The sequence below is a fragment of the Protomyctophum parallelum genome, assembly GCF_964188405.1.
Source record: "Protomyctophum parallelum genome assembly, chromosome: 14".
NCBI lineage: Eukaryota > Metazoa > Chordata > Actinopteri > Myctophiformes > Myctophidae > Protomyctophum > Protomyctophum parallelum.
Window position 1 is genome coordinate 25,912,514 of NC_139709.1, and position 21,858 is coordinate 25,934,371.

Consider the following 21,858-nt stretch of genomic DNA (forward strand, 5'->3'; position numbering starts at 1 on the left):
AGACGTATACGTGTGAAAACAAGCGGGAGATATATGGCTCCCATGAGGACTAATTGCAAGGTCATACTGTTCCTACACTGCCGATAAACAATTCACCTAATTTGCATCTGAACCTGCATCGAATCGTGCGGATCTGGGGAGCCACGTGGGACCAGTGTGCCTCCAATGTAGATGTCCAACGTCATGTGGCCAGCCCGTTATGTCAACAGTGGTGGGGAAAAGTACTCACATCTTTTACTTAAGTAAAAGCACCTATTACTGCAGTGCGAAACTCTGTTACAAGTAAAAGTCCAGAATTCAAAATGTACCTAAAAGTAAAAAGTACAAAGTATTGACTCTGGTTTCCCTCCCATCCCTGCCCCCTATAGGGAGTGTCACCAGGCTTTTTTTTTTGCACTATGTTCCATAAACTCTGCACTTTATATTAGGGATGCACCGAAAGGGAAATTCTTGGCCGAAACCGAATACCGAATATAGGAAACAGTTGGCCGAAAACCGAATAGCCGAATACAGCTTTGTTGTAAAGCTACCTGATTATGGCAAAAGACATGATTATGGATTTTCATAATCGATTCATCTGGCGATTATTTAAACGATTAATCGGATTATGGCACCTTTTTGCAATTACCTTTAAAAAAATGCTTCAAGTTATTGTAGGCATGTTGTAACTAACAATAAAGACAATAAAAATTAATACTCCTTCAAAATTTATATTTTACCCCCTTTTTAATACAATTTGATTTCATTGCCATTCCTTGTACTTGTAATGATACTGTAATCTGTAATGTTGACTGTGTATAGCTGACTGTCTTTCTTCCCATTTCTATCTCTGGGACCCCAATTTATTTCTATTGTAAAAAACAATGTAAATTTTGAGAGTGTATTTGGTTCCATTTTTGCACTCTGTTACAGACCGGCCCCACTTGGTTTACTTCCTAACTATCTATAATTTAGCTGGAACTCCCACTATGAGAACCACTGTCCTACACAGTGTGTGGGCACGCACACGCAAGCACGCACAAACACACACACACACACACACACACACACACACACACACACACACACACACAATAGCATGCTAGCTGATAGGGGAAAACGTTCTTATTTAGCAGCCATATTAGCATGTTCTCTAGGCTCTAGTATCACATATTGCCAAAGTTAAACAGCACTGAACAACTGATCATTGTTAAGCAAAACGTTCACGGACATTCTGCTTCTGCTTTTGCCCTGCCTGTGCCCACTTCAATGCGCTGCTGAGATTACACACAGGTGGAACAAGTTTGAGGAGCTAACGAGCAAGCTACTGCTAGTGTTCGTCGTAGCCTGCATGCAAACTCACAGATTCAGACATTGGGGAGCATTTTTTGTCATAGCCTACGACAAAAAATAGACAGTGGCGGTGCTCACAAATACCATGTTTTGGGACCTGTTGATGAGCGCAGATTTCGCGGAGCGCATCGCAGCCACAGCACAGAGCAACTTGACGCTGTGTGTGTGTGTGTGTGTGTGTGTGTGTGTGTGTGTGGGGGGGGGGGGGGGGAGACTGACGTTGGGAGAGAGAGAGAGGTAGATGCGGAGCGCTCTGGTTACGTTCAAGACAATCGCGTGTTGTGTTTATACCGACCCGGTGTTTTGACTATTCGGTGATATATTTTCGGCCTATTTGAGCCGAAACCGAATAGGCCGAAAATACATTTTTAGCCATTTTCGGCCGAATATTTTCGGTGGCCGAATTTTCGGTGCATCCCTACTTTATATTTATACTTCCTGCACGGTGTTGTATTTGTGATGTTATTTTTGTTATATGTGAAAAAAGGAAAAGAAATGCACACACGCAATGTCAAAGCAAATTCCTATGTGTTTTACACAATGGCAAATAAAGGTATGTGAATCTGAATCAAAATGTATAGGCCTACTCTACTAGTTATACAGAATGTTTTCAAATGTATAAAAATCTTTTGCGAGTTTGTAGATCGGCTATTTTCAAATGGTCGAAATGTATAGGGCTGAAGTTTAATGTACGTTTTGTGATAATAATACAGTTACTTTATCCAATTACTTTATGTAACTAGTAACTAAAGTGTTCAAAAATAAATGTAGTGGAGTAAAAGCACAATATTTGGATCCGAGAGTGCAATAGAAGTAAAAGTATAGGAAATTGAAAATATTAAAGTAAAGAACATGTACTTATTACACCACTGGATGTCATGCAGTCAGATGATGTATTTTCATCAGATTCTATTGATTTACTTATCCATTGCAACATTTCAAAATGTTAAAAAACTAGGGGAGGATGGGGGAAGATGAACCACTTTTTACTTAAGTTGTCCTGGAAGCAAGGCAAAATGAGATGGAAGTCAAATCTAATGATCTACACATATTTCAGGGTGTCCTCTATCAATTGAAATGATGAGTAAGCAGCTATGACAAAGGGCCATGAAAATATGACCTTTTAAAAAAAACTGGTCATGTGGCTCAATTTGCCCCAGGTAAGGGGTAAGTTGATCCAAAATGGAACCACATGATATTTTAATGTAAAGAGCTTAAACTTGAACAGATAATGTATTCACTTATTGAAAATAATTTAATAACAGTTTTCCCTTTTGCAAATAGTCTTATTTATCTGTTTATTTATTATTTAAACAATATAAAGACAATTAAATAAAGTTTGTTATTTAGAACCTTATAATATTTGCAATATTGTTAATACAATATAGCAAATTTGCAAACATTTGCAAACATCCAAATTAAAGGTCATTCAGTATAATTTGAGTAGCAAATACTTAATACAAAAATATGAATGGTGATTCACATTAAGAAAATTGGCTCAATTTACCCCAAGGAATTGGTTCAACTTGCCCCATGGCCACTTTTTGACAAAACATGGCTAGCTTTATGCTCCAGGCTAATGTTTAGCTAAATGATTCACATGGGTTTTATACATTGGTATATCACCAACATGCATGATATATAAGTTTAGACCTGGGTGCTTTTGCTTTAACATAAAAATGATTATTCCAGAAAAGTTTTTTACTTTGACCAGCAAAAAACACTTTGTGTATAAATGTACTTTCCACTTTGTCCATGTGTCTCTCATCTTTACAGTCAGGTTGAAATGGTGGGTGTGTCCTGATTTTGAGGTCACATGACAACTCATGTGTGTAGTTTTAAAGATACAGGGGGTGGTTCAACTTACCCGACGGTTCATCTTCCCCCATCCTCCCCTACAGTGTGAAAAGAAACAAGAATTGTCCTTGATTGTCTCCACCAGGCCGAAGGCATGGGGGGAGAGTATGTTTTGCACTCCGTCCGTCCGTCCGTGTGTCCGTCCGTGTGTGTGTCTGTGAGCAGCTAATCTCCGGCACCGTTAACCCGGTCGATGCCAAATTTTGCACACACACTCCCTGGATGCCAACGATGAACCTCTGCCCCAAAATTTCCAGAACGGCCTGTTATAGCGCCACCAGGAGGCCGCTTTGTGCAAAACAAGTTTTTGCACAGTACACCTACAGATTTTGTCCAAACATCGCGCAAATTGGTACACAGTCTCTCTAGTTCACATCTGGCTTTTAGAGCGCCACCAGGAGGCCGACTTTTGTAAAACACATTTTTGGATATTACTCAAAAATCCTGCAAATCGTTACACAGTATCTCCATAGTCATGTGCTCAAGACGGATGTGTCTGATATTTCATATTCCATCCTAATTGGCTAACATTGGCTTTCAAATTTTGCAGGATTGGCCTGTTTTTAACAAAAAGCCTCAAATCATGAACGCAGCGTGCAATTTGACGTGAAATCTTTCACGCACTTTCCTACTAGGCTGAGGAATATAGCCCACCCATTTCACATTGGCCTGTTATAGCGCCACCAACAGGTGGATTGTGCATACGTGCGATCAACACGGATCTGCACCATTTCCCATATTCCATCCTGATTGGCAAAGATTGGAACAAACAAACAAAAAACATTGTATTATCGTCAGGGTGGCTAATGCTAAAATAACAAACAAAAGCCCTCCAACCCTACCTAGAAAAGAAACAATCCTAAACTACACCAAAAAGAAAATTACAATCTAGGCTCCCTGACTAAACAGAAACAATGGGCCAAAACTGGGGCAACAAAAGAAAATAGCAGCACACCCTTTATACCATACAGCTTCCCTTCTTTTGACACAGGAAAGGGGTTTGGGATACTTTGACAGCGGTTTGTGTACAATGATTACTAGGTTGGTCTGTTCTTTAAACGCACAGTAAATAAAGAAAGCTCAATCAGGTAAGGCACACAGCCTACAAACACTACCCTAGCTACAGACTGGGTTCAGCAGCACAGGTGACGGATGGCAAGACAAGACACACACACACACACACACACACACACACACACACACACAATCTTACGCAAGGAACGCATGACCCCCCAGAGAGAGAATCAAGAGAGCGCTCAGAGCGCAACTGGGAGAAAATAACGGAAAAAAGGAAAACCTACAGCGGCGGCCCTGCCTCGACAGCTGCATTCCATGCTGCGAGTTTCAGAGATGCATATTCTGTATTGGTAATCACAAATCCAAGAACTGTACTGAACTGACTGTTGAACTAAGAAGAGAAACACTGAGGAAACAAGGCAGGTGTTTTGTTAGCCCTGAAACATGACTGCCATGATAATTATCATGACAAGTCAAGAACCATGGCTATTGGCTATAGTGTTTTGTATGTCTGGTAGGCAGGCATGTCGCGCGTAATTGTAGAACGCAGGGCATTCACTGTGAAGAGTGCGGGCGCAGACACCTCAAAACAGTTTGCAATCAAACAGCCAGTAAATATACAGCGCATGATAGACGCGCCGACCACGGCAACGACAGACAGACTGACCACAGTGTTGTAGAATGCAGATGCAGTTAGTAGTGTAGCAAGCAACTCTACAGACAGTCAACAGTGTACTATACTGACTGCAGACAGCTACCATTTGGATAGATGCACCAACGCAAAGCCAAGTAGCCAGGTGCCTGGGGGTAGCACCCGCATTTTCATTAAAGTGGATAGTTCCAATATTGGAAAATGGTCACAGGAAAAATGGAGAGACTGAATGAAGGACTAGTTGCACTGGAAAGTGTATTTGGATGGCTGGTGCAAGGAGAAGTCACCACGCTAAATATCATAACTGAAGTTGTGGACATTCGAGTGATGCACATCAGCATCGGAGAGGAACAGGTCAGACCAGTTACGCAACTTTTGGGAAATCGAATCACTTGGAATCCACATGAAAGAAATGCATTCTGAGAAGGAAGTATATCCCAATATCCACGGATATCCCAAGCAGGGCCGGCCCTCCCATCAGGCAGAACAGGCAGTTGCCTAGGGCATCATGAGGGGAGGGGGGGCATCCACCAAGCAAAAAAAAACAAACACAGTGCTTTAGAACACAAGGGGGCCGTGGTCATTTTTCAAGGGGGCATCACGGAAAATCCTGCCTAGGGCACCAAATTGCTCAGGGCCAGCACTGATCCCAAGCCATATCCATGGCTTCGTGCCTATTCCCACTATAGGCTGAGGAAGAAATGCCACTTGACAGTTTTCAAATCAGCCTCATGGTGGCGCTACAACAGGCCAAGTTGCGTCTCTCTCACTCTCTCACACACACACACACACACACACACACACCTCGCCCCATGAGTTATTTATGGGTTATTTCCAATAATAATACTGTATATAAATAATAAAAAAGTACTTATTTAATATTATCTGAACCCACTTTTGAATAATGCAGCATACCGTACTGTACATATAGTACTGTCCACAAGAGCCCACACGAGACTGCATCAGTGCTAATTACAAATGCATAGAACATTGTCTCTTTTGCATGGCTTCTTTGTCATTGTAATGCCATATAATCTTTCTTCAATTAGACCATAAGGCCCCTCTGATGCTGTGTGTGTGCGTGTGTGAGTGTGTGCGTGCGTGCGTGGAGGTATTGTCCAGGATGAGGCTAATTAGGCATGTCTGATTCTTCAGATTTCAACTGTAAGCAACTCTCTCTGGAACTCATTTAAATATACATACACTCTTGTGTATGTGTAAGCAATTTACATTGGAAACCGTTTTTAAATGAACTGGAAGTATGTGCGTGTATGTGTGCGTGCATGTGTTCATACAGTATGTGCACACATGTGTACACACATGTTTGCGTGCTCCTTTCACATTCTTTTTTTGGCACTGTGATGGATGGCTGTGGAGAAGATATTGGATTGTCCAACTTCACTGATGACTGGTTCATTTCATCCTCTAATTCAATCTTCCTCCATTCATCCTCATCACTGCTGCCTGTGCCCTGTATGCCTGCTATTTTTCTCTTTCTCAATCCATCCCTTTCATTAATTTCCTGGTAGGCCACTCCATAATTTCAAATTCCACTCCAAACATGATAAGATTAAATATGAGACTTAACCACTTAAATCCTACATACATACATACTGTAATAAAATAGCAGATCTACATATCTACTGAATGTTCAAACGGTTCATGAGCTATGTCTGTTAAAAGTTTGCATTTTCAGCCTTTTGGCCAATGGTTGTGGGCTTTGCGTCTTCAACATTTGGCCACAGAGGAAAATCAGAAACACAACTCCTGCTGTTTTCTTCTTTTTTATTGTTATTATTCTGTACATAACATTGGAATGTACAGTCTTGAGATAATGACAACCCTTTGTCATTTGTCATAAAGGCATCAGTGACTAACATGCTGCCATCTCTGGAACCCTTATCACGGACCTGCTCTCGCTTCCTCATTTCTTGGTCTAAATGGAGATGAACTTTAGCACCGTCAATCTTATTAACTGCTCAGGCTGCGCGTGCCAGAATGGGATATGATAATGAACTATAAAGAGCCATGTGCCCAAAAGCAAGTTCATTTATTACCGTTGAGCGATAATGACTAATTGAATCCTCCGATTGGCTAACGAGACATATCCCGACACACCCATTGGTTAACGAGCCCCTGTGACATTACTGTCATTAAGACAGAATTATTTGTCTGTCACCATGGTAATAAGTGCTCATGTTAGACCTGTTGGTCTTCTATAGCAAAGACAGAGGTGAGGGTTTTCTAATCAGCTGGTGTCCTCTGAAGCAAGGAATCTGTACGGTAGAATAGACTCGAGTCATCCTGATAACACTGTCACATGCTGTGAATGTAAAGCTAAATGAGTTCTCCCCAAGGACTATGAGCTTTGTACATTTGCATATATATATATGCAAATATATATATTTCTTTTTTTTGTAAATAGTATGAATTTTTTTACTCATAGCCTCAAAGTAGGGACACGGCATAATAAGAGGTGAACCACTTAAACCCTAGTGTCCCTATTCTGGGCATGTCATAATAGGCGAACGTTTGACAGATCTACAATCTCACAACAATTCACTGTCTGAGATCCCTAGTCTAATATTCTCGTTTGTTTTCCAGTTCAGATAAAAAACTACAGCAACATATAGGAGAGTAGTAGCCTAAGCAACACAGATGCATATGATTCAATAAATAATTGGTGTGCAAGATTTACATGTACCCAGACTCTGGCTATACCGATATGCTTGATGGCTCTGGGTCCCAGAGCCATCAAGCATATCGGTATAGCCAACAATACTTGTGACACAATAAAGTCAGTCATATGCAGCGTGCCCTGTTTTTACTCTGCTGTAGGTTTATTAACCTGAACTGGACAACACATGACAAAATCAGCCTAAATGGCATAATTTCTCAACATTAGTTGAGAAAAGCACATACAGTAGCACTATAGCTGAGGCAGCCAATATTAGATCTAACGTGCTAATGCATGTGAAATATGATTACAAAAATGCCTTATTAAAATAAAATAAAAATATATGGGCTGCATACGATCATCTTCTAAAAATCACTGCTGTTTCTCTTAATTAGAGTCTGTCCTACTGTACGGCTCAGTGATGTGGATCCTTCCGACCAAGGCCAGGCGGATAGTCACCAGGCGGCTGCTCTATCGGCAAGCTGCACATTGGCCCTTGACACATTCATGGCAGGACCTTTTACGTAACATTAACCTTTACGACAACATGCTGAGAATAACAGGCAACATCAAGGTTTTCTGGACTCTGGTGTCTGACTGCCTGAGCCTGCCTGACTATACCGTGGACTGGGAGCCCTTTGAGGGAGAGAAGAACCTACATTTAGATCAGGCCAGCTGAGGAGGAACACCAGCCTCACAACCGCAGAGGCAAGGGGGGCTGAGCCCCCCCTATCTTATGGAGTAAAGATGAGAAATTATTATTAAAATGTTTTAGAATAGATACTTTTATATTCTGGTATAATCTAAAGCAGCAACAGCATGAAGTAGTTACAAGAAAAACACAAAATAGGTCAAAATGGGCTGATTTTTTTACAGCCCAAAATGCTTCCATTGGCTTTCATTGCGTTGAATGATTGACAGCTGCCAAGACACGCCTGCTTGGTTTACTTGCCATTGGGGCTAAAATCTCTCAGCCCCAGAGCCTCAGACCGTGAGGTCATTGGCTATTGACCAATCACAGCACCTGCTCTTGTGTGGTTGTTTATGATGTGAAAGAATGACGGGTGGAAGTATTTTAAATGAAATAAGTTTATTATTTACTTTATAATCCGTTTTGTCCCCCGTCCGTGGAGGGGAAAATGAAGTTAAGAGACTGGGAGCATATCGTCCATTTTGGATATAACAAAAGGAAAGGATACGATATGTTTTGTTTTGTGAGTTTGAAATTCTTGCTTGGGGCAGACAGTAGCCCTCCAAGCAGAACCCAATGCTACTGAAGTTTCTGACATTTGTTAGACCCAGAGCATGGGGTCCTGTTGCAGCAGTACCATGCCACCTGGTACACGGACATACATAAAACATAAACAACATGGATAATGCCTGTCTGCGCTCTTTGACGACTTTTTTTCGTGTGAGGTCTTCTGAATCTGTGAAGTATAAGTACCTATACATGCCGCTGCGAATATCTCCTGTGGCGCGGAAGCCGTTAAGTATTTTTAATCTTTGTTTGACCGATTTGGTCGCTTTGATTCTTCTCTTCCTTCCTTGTTTATTGACACCTCATTGTACCGCCTATCTGGCTAGCTAGTGGCGCTATAGCTATGACAGAGCAGATCAGAGGCAGGGACGTAGCCGCACAAGCCAACCGCACACCGGGAGGCGGTACAATAAACGGTAAACAAACAAGAAGAAATAAAGCGACCAAATCGGTCAAACAAAGATTAAAAATACTTAACGCCTTCCGCGCCACAGGAGATATTCGCAGCGGGATGTATAGGTACTTAAAGTTCCCGAATTCAGAATAACTCAAACAAAAAAAGGCCGTCAGACGCCGCAGATTCGATCTTAGAGAGCATGTTTATGTCCGCGTTCCAGAATTCCCATACGGAAATATAGTCATGAACAGGGACCCTACATAAAACTCATCAAAATTTCAGAAAAGCTTTATGGAGGGTTCCGAGAGGGGCTAGGCAGACAGCTGAGTGAGCTGACCGCACACCGGACCCACAGAAAGGTAGAGTGGTCTGCGACTCTGCTTCATTCATCTCACAAAGTTAAAAAAACATAATCGCTGGTTTAATCACATTGAAAGTGGCTCGAGCTCTCATTGAGTTGGGAAGAGAGAGAGAGAGAGAGTAAAGCTAAATTCCAATACCGCAACTTTCACACTCGCTCACTCTCCTCGCGTCCTCCACTCGCTCCTCGGCTCCGCCCCCAGCGAGGAGGAGAGGAGGAGAGGATTCTATGCGAGGACAGAGTGGTGGTCGAATTTTCCTCTAGAATCGGAATGTACTACGTTGTCATTTCAAAGCGACGGCACATTCCGCGATCACTAATGACGTGTATCAATTAAATTCAATTCAAAGGGCTTTATTGGCATGGGAAAACATACGTTAACATTGCCAAAGCAAAAGTGGTGGAACAATACAGTGTCACACAGCTGGATCACTGGAACTCTGAACAGAGCCGTACAGTCTACAGAATAGACAATTCATCATTTTGTACATGTAAACGAGGGTCCGAGGCCAATGTGTATGTATTGGTAACATGTGCAAGGCAAGGCTATTTATTCCTGAAATAGTGAATAATCGCCAGGATGCGCCCACGTATAAATCACCCCACCCCCCCTCCTCCGACAGTCAGTCCTCCGCGGTCTTTGCAAATAACGGACACTATAACAGGAATTAGGTATAGTCTCTCTGACTTACATATTCAGTTCAGTCCACATAATTATAAATAAAAACATTTTTGTCACCGTCATTCATAGCAGTCTGTGCATTCAGGCATGCACAGAGATAAATTAACTATAGCTTTTGAGGTGCGCACAATATAGCCCGCCTAATTTATATATCCTACTTTTATTATGCTTATATCACACATCGCAATAAAGCCAGTGGCTTGTTGTGGTCCTTTCACTTTCACATAAGTAGGCTAGATAGGCTACTTTATCATTCTGAAGCTCTATTCATTCAGCGAAAATGTGTCTCTTCAACAAACAGTTGAACAGTTTGTGCATGTGTGTGTTGGCCGTTGGGTCAGCGACTTCAGCCAGTCAGCTAGTGGATGGGGTGGGGTGGGGGGTGCATAGTATCGGGTTTCAAGCAGTGTTTTTGTGCCACATGTGGAGGAGGCGGACTTATGTCACTGGAGAAGGAAAAAAAACATGTACACGTGATGCGGAAATCCGCTGCGAGGAGACAAAATACCCCACCGAGCCTCCACCTGATGTACACTCGCTCTATGCGGTCTCGGAGAGCCCACTCGGCTCCTCCACTCGACTCCACTCTCCTCCTCGATGGAGCACTTTAACAAATGGAACGTTAACCATTTCCGGGTCACGCTGGAATGACCCCGAGTGACCGAGTGGGAGTGAGCGAGTGGCCGAGATTTTGGGTATTGGAATTTAGCTATAGGCTGTGTTTGTGTGCGTGTGCCACTGCCTTGCAAGTTGCTTGTTTCGAAACGGCACCGACGCGCGCGCGCAACGCAACTGGCGCAAACGGCCCGCTTGCGCCAGTTGTGCGCGTGTGCGTGTGTGTGCGTGCATGCTTGCGTGCATGCATACTGTTATTATTAATGACAGTATAAGAGCAGCTATCTGTACATACAAATACAAACAATGTTCAGTGGAGTGTTTGTTGTGGGCATGCACTTCTGTTGTTGTGGAGCATTTGCTGTAACAAAGTATAGGCCTGTAGTAGTGTCATTGCTGTACTTTGATATCTGGAATATGATGCTATTGCTGCAGGTTGAACTAGTTGGGTAGCATAGTGTAATAGATTTTCTGAGTAGCACTGTATGGGTACTGGGTTGTTGTGGAATGTGATGCTGATGCTGTTGTTGCTGTAGACCAGTATTCTGTGAACATGCTGTAGTATAGGGTGAACAATGGATAGCATGTTTTTGTATTGAGTTGTACTTGAAATGTACTGTAATTCTGCAAACTGTTAATAAATCAATCAATCAGCATATACTATAGTATATTGGCCCGTAGCATAAGATTTCTTAGGCAGCCCCTCCAACCAACATCACCAAGAACCGCTACTGAATTGGTTACATGCACACCTTGTTGCATAAAACGCACAAATAGTCACACATAATGAACCACCACATCTAGCATAAGATACCGCAGGTAATGTACCTCGCCGTGAACCAGTTATAGCCCAATAAATGCCAAAGGAAGCTGTAAAACAAGAGGCAGTTCAAAGGTTGACCCCGTCTCATCCGGAGTAGTGAATAATGGAACAGGAAGAACCTCTGTATAAAAAATGCATCACACCGCCATGTATTGTTCAGTCAGTGTGCAGGTTTTTATGTGTGTGTGCGCATGCTTACACACATGAAACCCACAATCACCTGCTGTGCATGTGTTAAAGATGATTTAAATTATGCAGGCCGCATGCTGTATTGAGGCAAAAGTTCACTGGTGGAGGTACGGTAGGAGAAGAGGAAAAACAGAGGGAGGAGGGGCATAAAACCTGAATTAGACTTAGTTATGCAGGTGTCACGCACTGAAAATATCTGATCTAATGGATATAGATCGACTATTTTTGGTACACAGCAACACTGCCATGTAGCCAAGTATATGTCAAGGAAGACAAGCAGGCAACTGCAGATGGGTTCCAAGAAGGACAGAGGCCAGGACCTCCCTGTCCAATTCAATGAAGCAGCACAAATCACAACGGTGTTCATATCAGTGGCAACTGGCAACACCACACTAATGCACATAGACAAGCTTTAACTGTGATGTAATGCACACACACACACACACACACACACACACACACCATGAGCTGTGATTGGTCTACTTTTGGGGCACATACATACAGTACAGATACTGACACCACACATACTGACACCAGCATACTGACCAGGATACTGACACCAGCATACTGACCAGGATACTGACACCAGGACCATGCATACTGGCACCAGGATACTGACACCAGCATACTGACCAGGACCATGCATACTGACACCAGGATACTGGCAGCATGATACTGACAGCAGGATACTGACACAATGACACATTGCATCACAAATATTAGGCTTGTCTGACCATTTATGGGTTATGCAGTAATGTACCTCTCATTATTTGTGGTTGAATTTGTTCTGAGAGTCGGTAAGCCAATCATAGGCATAGTAGAAGTGACATCTCTCTTTTGTTTCAGTGTATTTAAGAATAAAATTACCATGCATTTTATGTACATGAAATACAAGATCTGAAAGCATCTTAATACAAATTACATAAAGGAGAGAAAAGCACAGAATGTGGCAAGATATGTGTGACAAGAGGCGATCTGCAAGCTCACAAGCAACTCTTAGGAGCTTGTGAGATTCTTGGTGCCATCATACGAAGCTACAGTAGGCTGTCTTTGGGAGGGCGATAATGGGGATTTGAGGTAAAGCAAGGTGACAAGACAGGGTGGAAATTATAGGGGGTGCCAGGCGGAGGGATCAAGCAGGAATAGAAAGAGGAATTGAATACGTAGAGACAAGAGTGAGCATGGAAGTGAGATTATACTGAGATGGAAGCTGAGGAGTTTGCAGGCAAAGGTAGATGAAATAAGCTATAAGCCGCCATCCAATCATTTTTCACAGGCAAGGCAAATGTATATTTTATACACATTTTGTATGTATCACATTAGAAAAATGTATGGCCAATTTTGATTTCCACAATATCATAGAAAATGTTTTGGTGCTTTCTTGATGTGTAAGTGTTTTATTTCCTCCCCTGTATGAAGAAATTCTTAGAAAAGGAGAGAAAAAAAGGATAAATTAATAGTAATGGAAATTGATTAGTTTTTAATTTTACTACTGTAATTGTTCTCATAAATCTCATATTTTCTAATGGCTTGAAGAGCAAGCACTCAGTTGAGTAGTTTAATAAGAGAATACCGGGTGCACAGTTCTAGTAGAAATAGTCTACCAGCAGTCCAGCACTCACTTTTTATCCGTTTAGGATTCTTTGTGGGTTTCTAATGTCTACAAGATGTTCTGGCAGTCTATTTGGAAACACAACTTCTGCAGTATACCTTTTTGAGCGGTGCTTCTGCTCCATTGCGGAGCCATGTGTGTCTGTATGTCTGTCCCTGTGCCTGTATATGTATGTCCAAGCACGGAAAGCTGCACCACCTAATGTGGCCAGTAGAGTACAGCACAGAGTAAAGTGGCACAGAGTACACTACAGTAGAGAGCACAGCACACTACAACAGTAAACAGACCACAGTGCAGTACAGTAACTATAACAATAAATGTATAGTTGCACCGCTCACTTCACACAGGTGTGATTGTATTATTTTGAAAGGTTAGCGTAAAGTTAGCTTGACAAATGGATGGACACCTGGTGTGGTGACAGACCCATGTATGAGGGGAATAGAAAGGGAATTGTGTCTGAATGATGTTGAAGGTGAAGTCGTTGCAAAAATGGTAAGAGAGAGAGGAAGACCAGGAGGGAAGGCTTTTACGGTGCTCAATGGGTTTTTATATGGCATCTCCCAACATGCAAGCAAATGAAAATGTTCATTCATGCTCTAGGTGTTGCTGACTATATTTCCCACCCCTGCCAGGTGGTGATAGATGCGGAGGTGAGTGTTAGGCACGGTCTAGGGGGATTGTCACTTGTATAATGGTGAAGTTTGACCTTGCAGGTTCACCCTGCACGGGAGACCGCCACAGCTTTGCTCAGTTTTACCTCGCAACCCCTCCCTGCCAGGACAGCTGACAGTACAGTACAGCCTACAAAACAAACCTTTATCCAGGCATTTATCATGGTGGCGTGGATATTTAGCTATGCAGGTCTGTGTAGTTATTTCTATGCTTATGTGTTCTAGTTTGTTTCATTTGATCATTTCTATTATTCCATATCCATAATGCATCAACTACGTAAGCATTCCATACCACCGCCCTTAGATTCTGAACAGTATTTCAAAAGAACTATTATCTTTGTGTAAGAAGGAGCATTCTGCCATCTAGTGTTTACAATGGGAAACAACAGCCTTTGGTGAAGCTATTTACTGTATTTCTATGCTATCAAACTTGGGCCACCCCAAGTTAAATCCTCAAAAAGATATATCTTTTCTGTTGGGCAGAAATCTCAAATCTCCATATCTCAACTTTTTGAGTTTGTACAGCCTGGTGCTATAAGGGTTCCTGTCAGTGCTAAAATAAAGTCAGCCCAGCTGTGCTGGGAATATTGCCTGCCACATGGAATTCGGTTCAGAAGTTCAGTTTCACTCCCAGCTCTCTTCAGTGTCTTTTCAGGTGTCTCTCTCTGTGTGGGAAGCCTCGATCCCTGGTCCAGCACCAAGAGACAATCCTGAATAACCTATTAACCACAAAGCCACTCAATAAACCCTGGCACTGCTCCCATGAGCCACCCAGAGCCAACATAAATCACACCGCACTACCACAAAGTATTTTTGAGGGGCACTAGCCCCTCGTATATATAGGTTTAATGTTTGTTTTAAAAACGCCATTGGCAATGAAGGGAAAATTACTGGACATCTATTGATTTTAAATGATGTGTAGCCTAAAAGAAGAGGCAGCACTCAGTGCCACTCACTCGTCCAGGGTCACTTCAATGGTGTGTTCATGTTTTCAACCTATCCCCATAAAGGGTTTTGGTCATGGTAGTTTTAACGGATCATCCAGGCTGACTGGAACCAAGGGTTGGAGATATATTATGTACTTATTATTATTATGGACCGTGGCCATGCAACTTGCAAGTAGCACCAGCCACCATGCTGCTATTTGACTGCTGCTGATCACAGCAGAGGCCCAGACTGGTGCTGTGCGAGTTAATCCAATCCTATCAAATGATATGGGCATAAAACTTGCTACAGGATTTTGCAGTCCATGTACAGGATCTGTATCCACCAGTATGAAAGAGCTGCACAAGACAACCATTTCTTTATGAAAGCTGAAAGCCTTTGAGTCAAAAGGCCCAATCGATTCGAAATACACCACTTTATAGTGACATCATAAAATCATCCCCTCCCCAAAGCCAGCTATGGGCCAGGCTTAAGTTCAGGTGGGTGGTGCTAAGGTGAAAACCAGGTATAATTACTGGTGGGTGTGGCCACATAAAAAAAACATAATTTTAACTTCTGTACACTTCTCCTAGTAAAATCACAGTACCTGATTTTATATACACACACACATACACTTTTTTGAGGGGGGATCACAGATCATCACAGCACTCCATCATTAAGTGCCTACATGTATCGTTGTCGGTTGTCACGCACTTACGCTTATGGTTGTCCATCGAGTCAGATGACGTCCACTTTACTATGTCCTTGGTGTGTTCCTTGATGGCTAAAGAGTACTTGTTTTAGTGGAAAACTATACTCGAACTGTAGAGCCCTGCAAATGATAACAAAAGGTTGGTTATTGGGATAGACTACATCCTGTAGCCTGGAGTGATGATTGCTCTGCGATTGGCTAATAATCATTGTTAGTCCAACCGGCTGACCAATTACGTAACTTCAATCAAGCTAAATGATTGACAGTCAATCTAGTCTGAAACTCAGATAGTGTACAAAGCCTATAACTCAATACGTGTACAAATGGAACCATATGGGTCCATGTGTAGGCCTACACTCTCAAGAGTTACTGGGGTCCATGGCCTAATGCTGGGGCATCCTTAAAATAAAAGGTTTGAGAACCACATGTGTAACTTCGTGTGTGTGTGTGTGTGTGTGTGTGTGTGTGTGTGATGCCCCTCCTCTCCGTTTTTCTCTTCTCCTACCGTACCTCCACCAGTGAACTTTTGCCTCAATACAGCATGCAGCCTGCATAATTAACACATGCACAGCAGGTAATGGCATCTTCCTCCTGAACAAGTGTGACATCAAACCACCAGCACTAGAGTCCCTAGCTGGCTGTTGATGGACACACCTGGACACCAGGGAATCACTGGTCTTCAGGAGACGTTCACAGAGGAGAGAGCAGCAGCAGCCTGCACAGAGGAGACGTTCACAGAGGAGAGAGCAGCAGCAGCCTGCACAGAGACACCAACGTGAGAGAGCAGCAGCAGCCTGCACAGAGGCACCAACGTGCCAAAGGGCCTCCGACCACCACTGCTGCAGGAGGGGAAGTCTGTGGATCACACATGGGTCTGACCAGCCACCTGGCTTTGCCCAGGCGACCGACACAACCACAATAATCAACATCAATTATATTTGGAGCAATGTCATTATCAACATTGATGACAAGCAAGTGTGTGCGTGTGTGTGTGCATGCAAGGCAGTACTCCATACTTTGATGTTACCAAAAGGCATCATATGCCATTTGTATCTTTCATAACTCAGTGAACTCACTGTTAAATGCTTACTGTTACACGCTCGCTAAGTGTAAAGATGGACTCTTACAGTGCGTTTTAATAGCAGGCAACAGTCAGACGAATTTTCCGGAAGTGCATTATTTGTCTATGGGACCCGGCGACTATCTATAGTCGAAAAGTGGGCGGAGGAACGTCGCCCGAAAAGATAAAAATAATTAATATTTTCGGCCGATAGTGGGCGATTAGGCGATGTGTCACCCCGATGCTCGCCCGCTGTTAAAACGCACTGTTATAGGTACAGTATATGTTTATACACTCAAGAGTAAAGCTATTGTATAACATATCTACCGGTATGACTGGACCAGGACACTTTGTTGCTGTAATCATTCAATGTTCACATTTATATTTATATTAAAAAAAACACAATGTACATTATATGCAAGTCATTCAATAATACAAATGAAACCTGTCTTTGGTTAAAAGAAAACAAGGTTAATATCCTCACACCCAACACTGCGTATTACACAGTAAAATCCTCTCACATATGCATTTGTAAATAGGAGTGAAAAACTTTAACCAAATTAATGGTTACATTTGTACACTCTCAGAGTTAACCACTTAAACCCCATGTTTGGTTGACCGGAGTCCCTCAGGGCTCTATACGAATTACTTTTTCACTCTACATAAATATCTTGCATTGCAACGCGTTGTGAGCTTGTAGATCTTCTATTTTGCTAATGTTTCCCCCAGAATACTGAGGTGGGGTTTAAGTGGTTAAATTAACAGGATAATTACCCAGATGTTACAGGTAAATAATAGTCTGGCACCATTTTCTCATCCCCCTCATAGGAGGAAACTACTGCTGGTATTACTTTTACAGTAAAACGTTAAGATACAATCCAGGCAATGTACGTACAGTGTAGTGAAATTGTGTGTGTGTGTGTGTGTGTGTGTGTGTGTGTGTGTCTCCCGAAAGCAACAATATATTATTTTAACAAATTGCGCAACCCTACAAAATAGGCCAGAACATGACCAAGCTGTTGTGACTTTCTCAAATTCCATTTATCTAGGATGCTTCTGGGATTGGCAATCATGATGGTCAGCCTAAAGAGTGAATGTAACTTCAATCAACAGGCAGTAAAATTACACCGATATAAAATAATAAGTTGTCCAACCTTAAGACAATAAAGGCATATCAAAGCTAAATTAGTGACGCTGTAGCATAAACCGTGTTAGACTCTGGTAAAATAGCCTGTAGAAGAGGATACCAAATCGTATAATAGTGCTCTTAAAAATATAGAAATAACACAATTTGTATTTGTAGTTCAGTAAATGCCATCCTTCTCTTGTCCTCACTTCACATCAGCTTGCAATGCAACTGTTCACATGCAAGCCTTGCATGTGAACAGTGAATACACACTGTGTCCATCATCCACGCAGTAGGACCACAGGAAGGAGGGGAAGACCTTGTATTTAATCACACACACACAGACAGACACTGTGGGATTCCTCCGTACTGCACACCGAGAGCTGTGATCTCTCACAGTTCATGGCATTACAGTTCCATGTGTCAGAGGTTTAAAGTCAAGTCCCTGTTGTTCTACTTAGACAGAAGAAAACCATAACACAAAATGGCACCCCTATGTCTGCCAGTCTGTGCGCACAAGGGAACATTGCCATCATTACTATTTTGAAACAAAACGCCTATGGTCTCCAAGGCTACGATCTGGAGTCGCCAGAGGTAAGAACATGAGGACAGTAATGAAGTGGATAGTTTTGTTTCTTTCGTGCTTTCCGCAAGACTTTTCAGCACAAGAGACTCGGTGAACCCACTGGGGGAACGAATACTTTGGAAAGCCTCTCTTTGTGTTCCTCGCCCCATCTAATGCGCAGGGATATTTATTCATAAACGCATTAACATACAGTCTTGGCTCAGCACCATATCCCGACTTCAACAACTCTCAACGCCTCGAGGATGTCAAACAACTGCAGGTCCATCACAAGTTCCATTTTGCTGTCTTTGCGGGCAGACTTTGTTTTCCTCCTCTCCGCGGGGGCTTGACGACGTGTGTCTGTCTCTCCTCGCGTGTCCTATAGTGACGTCTCGTTGGTGTGAGGTCGTGTGTTCTCCTCCTCCAACAGGGCGATGCGCTGTTTGAGCATTCGCACCTGGGTGTCGTGGCGCTCCACCATGCCCATCATCTGGCCCTCCATCTTCTTTAGTTTGCTCTGGTGTTTCTTCTTGGCCTTCTCATAGGCTGCTACCAGGTTGCTGCAGCGCCATCAAACCCAGACAGGAACAAAAATAAATAAAACAGTTTTCAACATGTGCTCTGTCTGTTTTGCAAGGACGTTTCCTAGCTAGGTAGTTTGGGAAATATGATTACAGGATGGGAAGTTTTCTCATTTTGATGAATTGTAAAGGAAACATCAAGTGGTTCTTTAGTTAGTAGTTAATATATCCTATAATTCTGTGTTGAGGCCAGCAAATCTTTGGTAATTTCAACATTAAATACATCTGCTGTATGAGAGGCTTGTTAGCATGAAATACACAGTGGATATTTTACCTAATAAATGACAAACTATAGGTTAAAATGCGTTAGGATGTCTCATTCCAAAAGACAGGGTGATCATTTCAATCAACAGAAACTAGGCATGTAACGATACACTCAACTCACGATACGATACGTATCACGATATGAGGTTCACGATACGATTTTTCACAATATTTTCAACACAATTATTTTCCAGACAAATGACAGATTTTTTTTTTAATGATTTATCTTCCCCCCAAGCTTTTTTCACAATTTTCATTTAACTACATTGCAAAAGTAGCATTACTTTTCATGTAAAATTACTTAATTTCTGTGCAACAACTGTAAACATGCTTTCCTGTTTAAACCTAGCTCGAGTTAACATTTCTTCTTTTCTTTGATGGCATCTTAGGATAGATGTAGACCTATTTGACAGTGCAGAAACATAATTGCCTTCCTTGATGTATTAATGAGCATCAATAACGACCATCACCTGTGTCACAGACACATACAGCTCCCCTCTGCAGGCCTCTACTACTGAAAGTGAGGGGAGTTGCACCACTCAGTTCACACGGGTGTGATTTTTTATAAATCAATACATATCGTCGGGATATACGATATATCGTTACATGCCTAACAGAAACTAATGCAGAATGGATGGTGAATCAGATTGTCCATGGACCATGGTTACCTGTTGGCCCGCTTGAGGTCGTTGACAAACTCTGCACTCTGCTGATGTCGGACTTCACTGCTTTTGGTCAGCCTCTCCAGCGCTGCCACCAGTTCCTGCACGCGGCATTTTAGTTTTTTCTCCCTGACAAACGCAAAAACACAATACAACAACATAAATCAATAATTTCATACATTATATATTAATAATGAATACTAAATCTACCTTATTCACCAGAGATCTGCACTGTATGTGACACAGCCATTCTATGCTGGAATATCATGTGATTTGGAATACAGAATTCGTATAGCTTTGTGTGAGTAAATGGCCTTGTTCTTTTCTGATATTTCTATGCCCATCTTTATTTTACAGTAGAGTAGAGAGAGAGGAATTCCTACAACACTGAATGTGAAGCCTTTCCATGATGACTGCATACACAGGCAGATCCAGGGACAGGTGATCACCACACACAGAGACTTTATTTGCTCTCTCTTCACAACTCAACCTTTATTTATCTTTAGCACATTTATAGCAATAAAGGTCAAACAAAAGTGCTGAACAAGAAGTTCCAGGGACACACCTCACTTTGTGCCATGCTGCAAGCTTGTACATCTGCTATTTTTGAACATTTTTCAAAATTAAAATGTTGAATAACTTTTCAGAAAATGTGAACACAAATCTTCTCTTCTGGACACCCCTTAGCTTGGCACAAAACATGGTTTAAAAAGGAACAATAACATTTTAAAAGTCAATTCTGAAACCGACTGGCAGCCTAGGGAGGCTGGGACTGGTGTGATGTCAGGCAGCAGGGTTCAAGGCCTGTAATGTTTAGCTTGAAATGAAAGCCAACCATCTTAGACAAACGACACATCGTACAACAACTAATCAATTAGCCTTACCGCTTGATTGCATTAGTCAGTTCTGCAGCAAGGTCGCTGTCATTTATGGTTCTGAAGTCTGACAAGCTGATGGCTGGAGACTCTCCTCCATCCTAGACGACATACAAAAATAAACATAAAACAATAATGTCTGTGAGGTGAAAAATGTTTGTTACTTGTTGATTCCTACATTGCCACATGGACATTCTAACGTCTTATGACGCAAATGTGTTGACAGACACTAACATTGTAGACTGTTTTTTTTCCTAAGCAGCAGCTATGCAATGGGCAAAATCACATTCAGTTGTTTCCACGATCTGAAGAAACCAACGTTGTCCACAAGAGGGCAGCAGTGTATGTGAAAGATCTAATGCTAGCAGGCATACCCATAAACTTAACACTTAAGTCACACAGCAACATGAACATTGTGAACATACTGTACTAAATAACATGAATGGTTTTCAATATGTATATATCCATGTGGGATTGGCTCGCCCCGTTTTCTTGTCCTTCTCTTCTTGCAGCCATTCCATATATGGTGAACAGGTCATATTAAGTGACTGAGATCAAAGGATGTCCCATTTGAGGGCCTGTTGATGGATGGCTTGCTATATGCCAAGTGGGGAATACGAGCTGGGGATAAGAAGAATGGATGGAACAAGGTAAAGGGAGTGTATTGCTGATGATGGTTGATTTTATAGTGACAGTGACCCTTTGGCTAAGTGCCTTTCCTTGGCGTGGACGGTTGCATAAAGGTGTCTAATATGTGTTGGAGTCTGTGCGTATAGTCGTATACGTATGTGCACATGGGCCCTGTGATGAATTGCTCTGATCATAGGATGTGACAGAATGGAATGATGTCACATGTGCCGTGTGTGCCTGTGTGTTGTCACACGTATATGTCCTTAAGAGGACCGAATGTCCTCACGAGAACAGGAAGACCCTGCAGAATAGGGAG

General features: G+C 42.2%; 1 protein-coding gene across 5 annotated transcripts in view; it reads right to left on the bottom strand.

Annotated features, from left to right (window-relative positions):
- Positions 1-18,218: 18,218 nt before the first annotated feature.
- The window catches only part of mcc (MCC regulator of WNT signaling pathway), a 67,727-nt gene continuing 64,087 nt past the window's right edge, over positions 18,219-21,858 (bottom strand). For all 5 annotated transcript variants that reach the window (XM_083782105.1, XM_083782104.1, XM_083782107.1 and 2 more), the window contains 3 exons: positions 20,922-21,013; positions 20,044-20,166; positions 18,219-19,090 (listed from right to left, as the gene is read on the bottom strand). In XM_083782105.1, the coding sequence (XP_083638231.1) occupies positions 18,910-19,090; positions 20,044-20,166; positions 20,922-21,013 (396 nt within the window). In that variant the 3' untranslated portion in view covers positions 18,219-18,909. The remainder of the gene's footprint in view (positions 19,091-20,043; positions 20,167-20,921; positions 21,014-21,858) is intronic.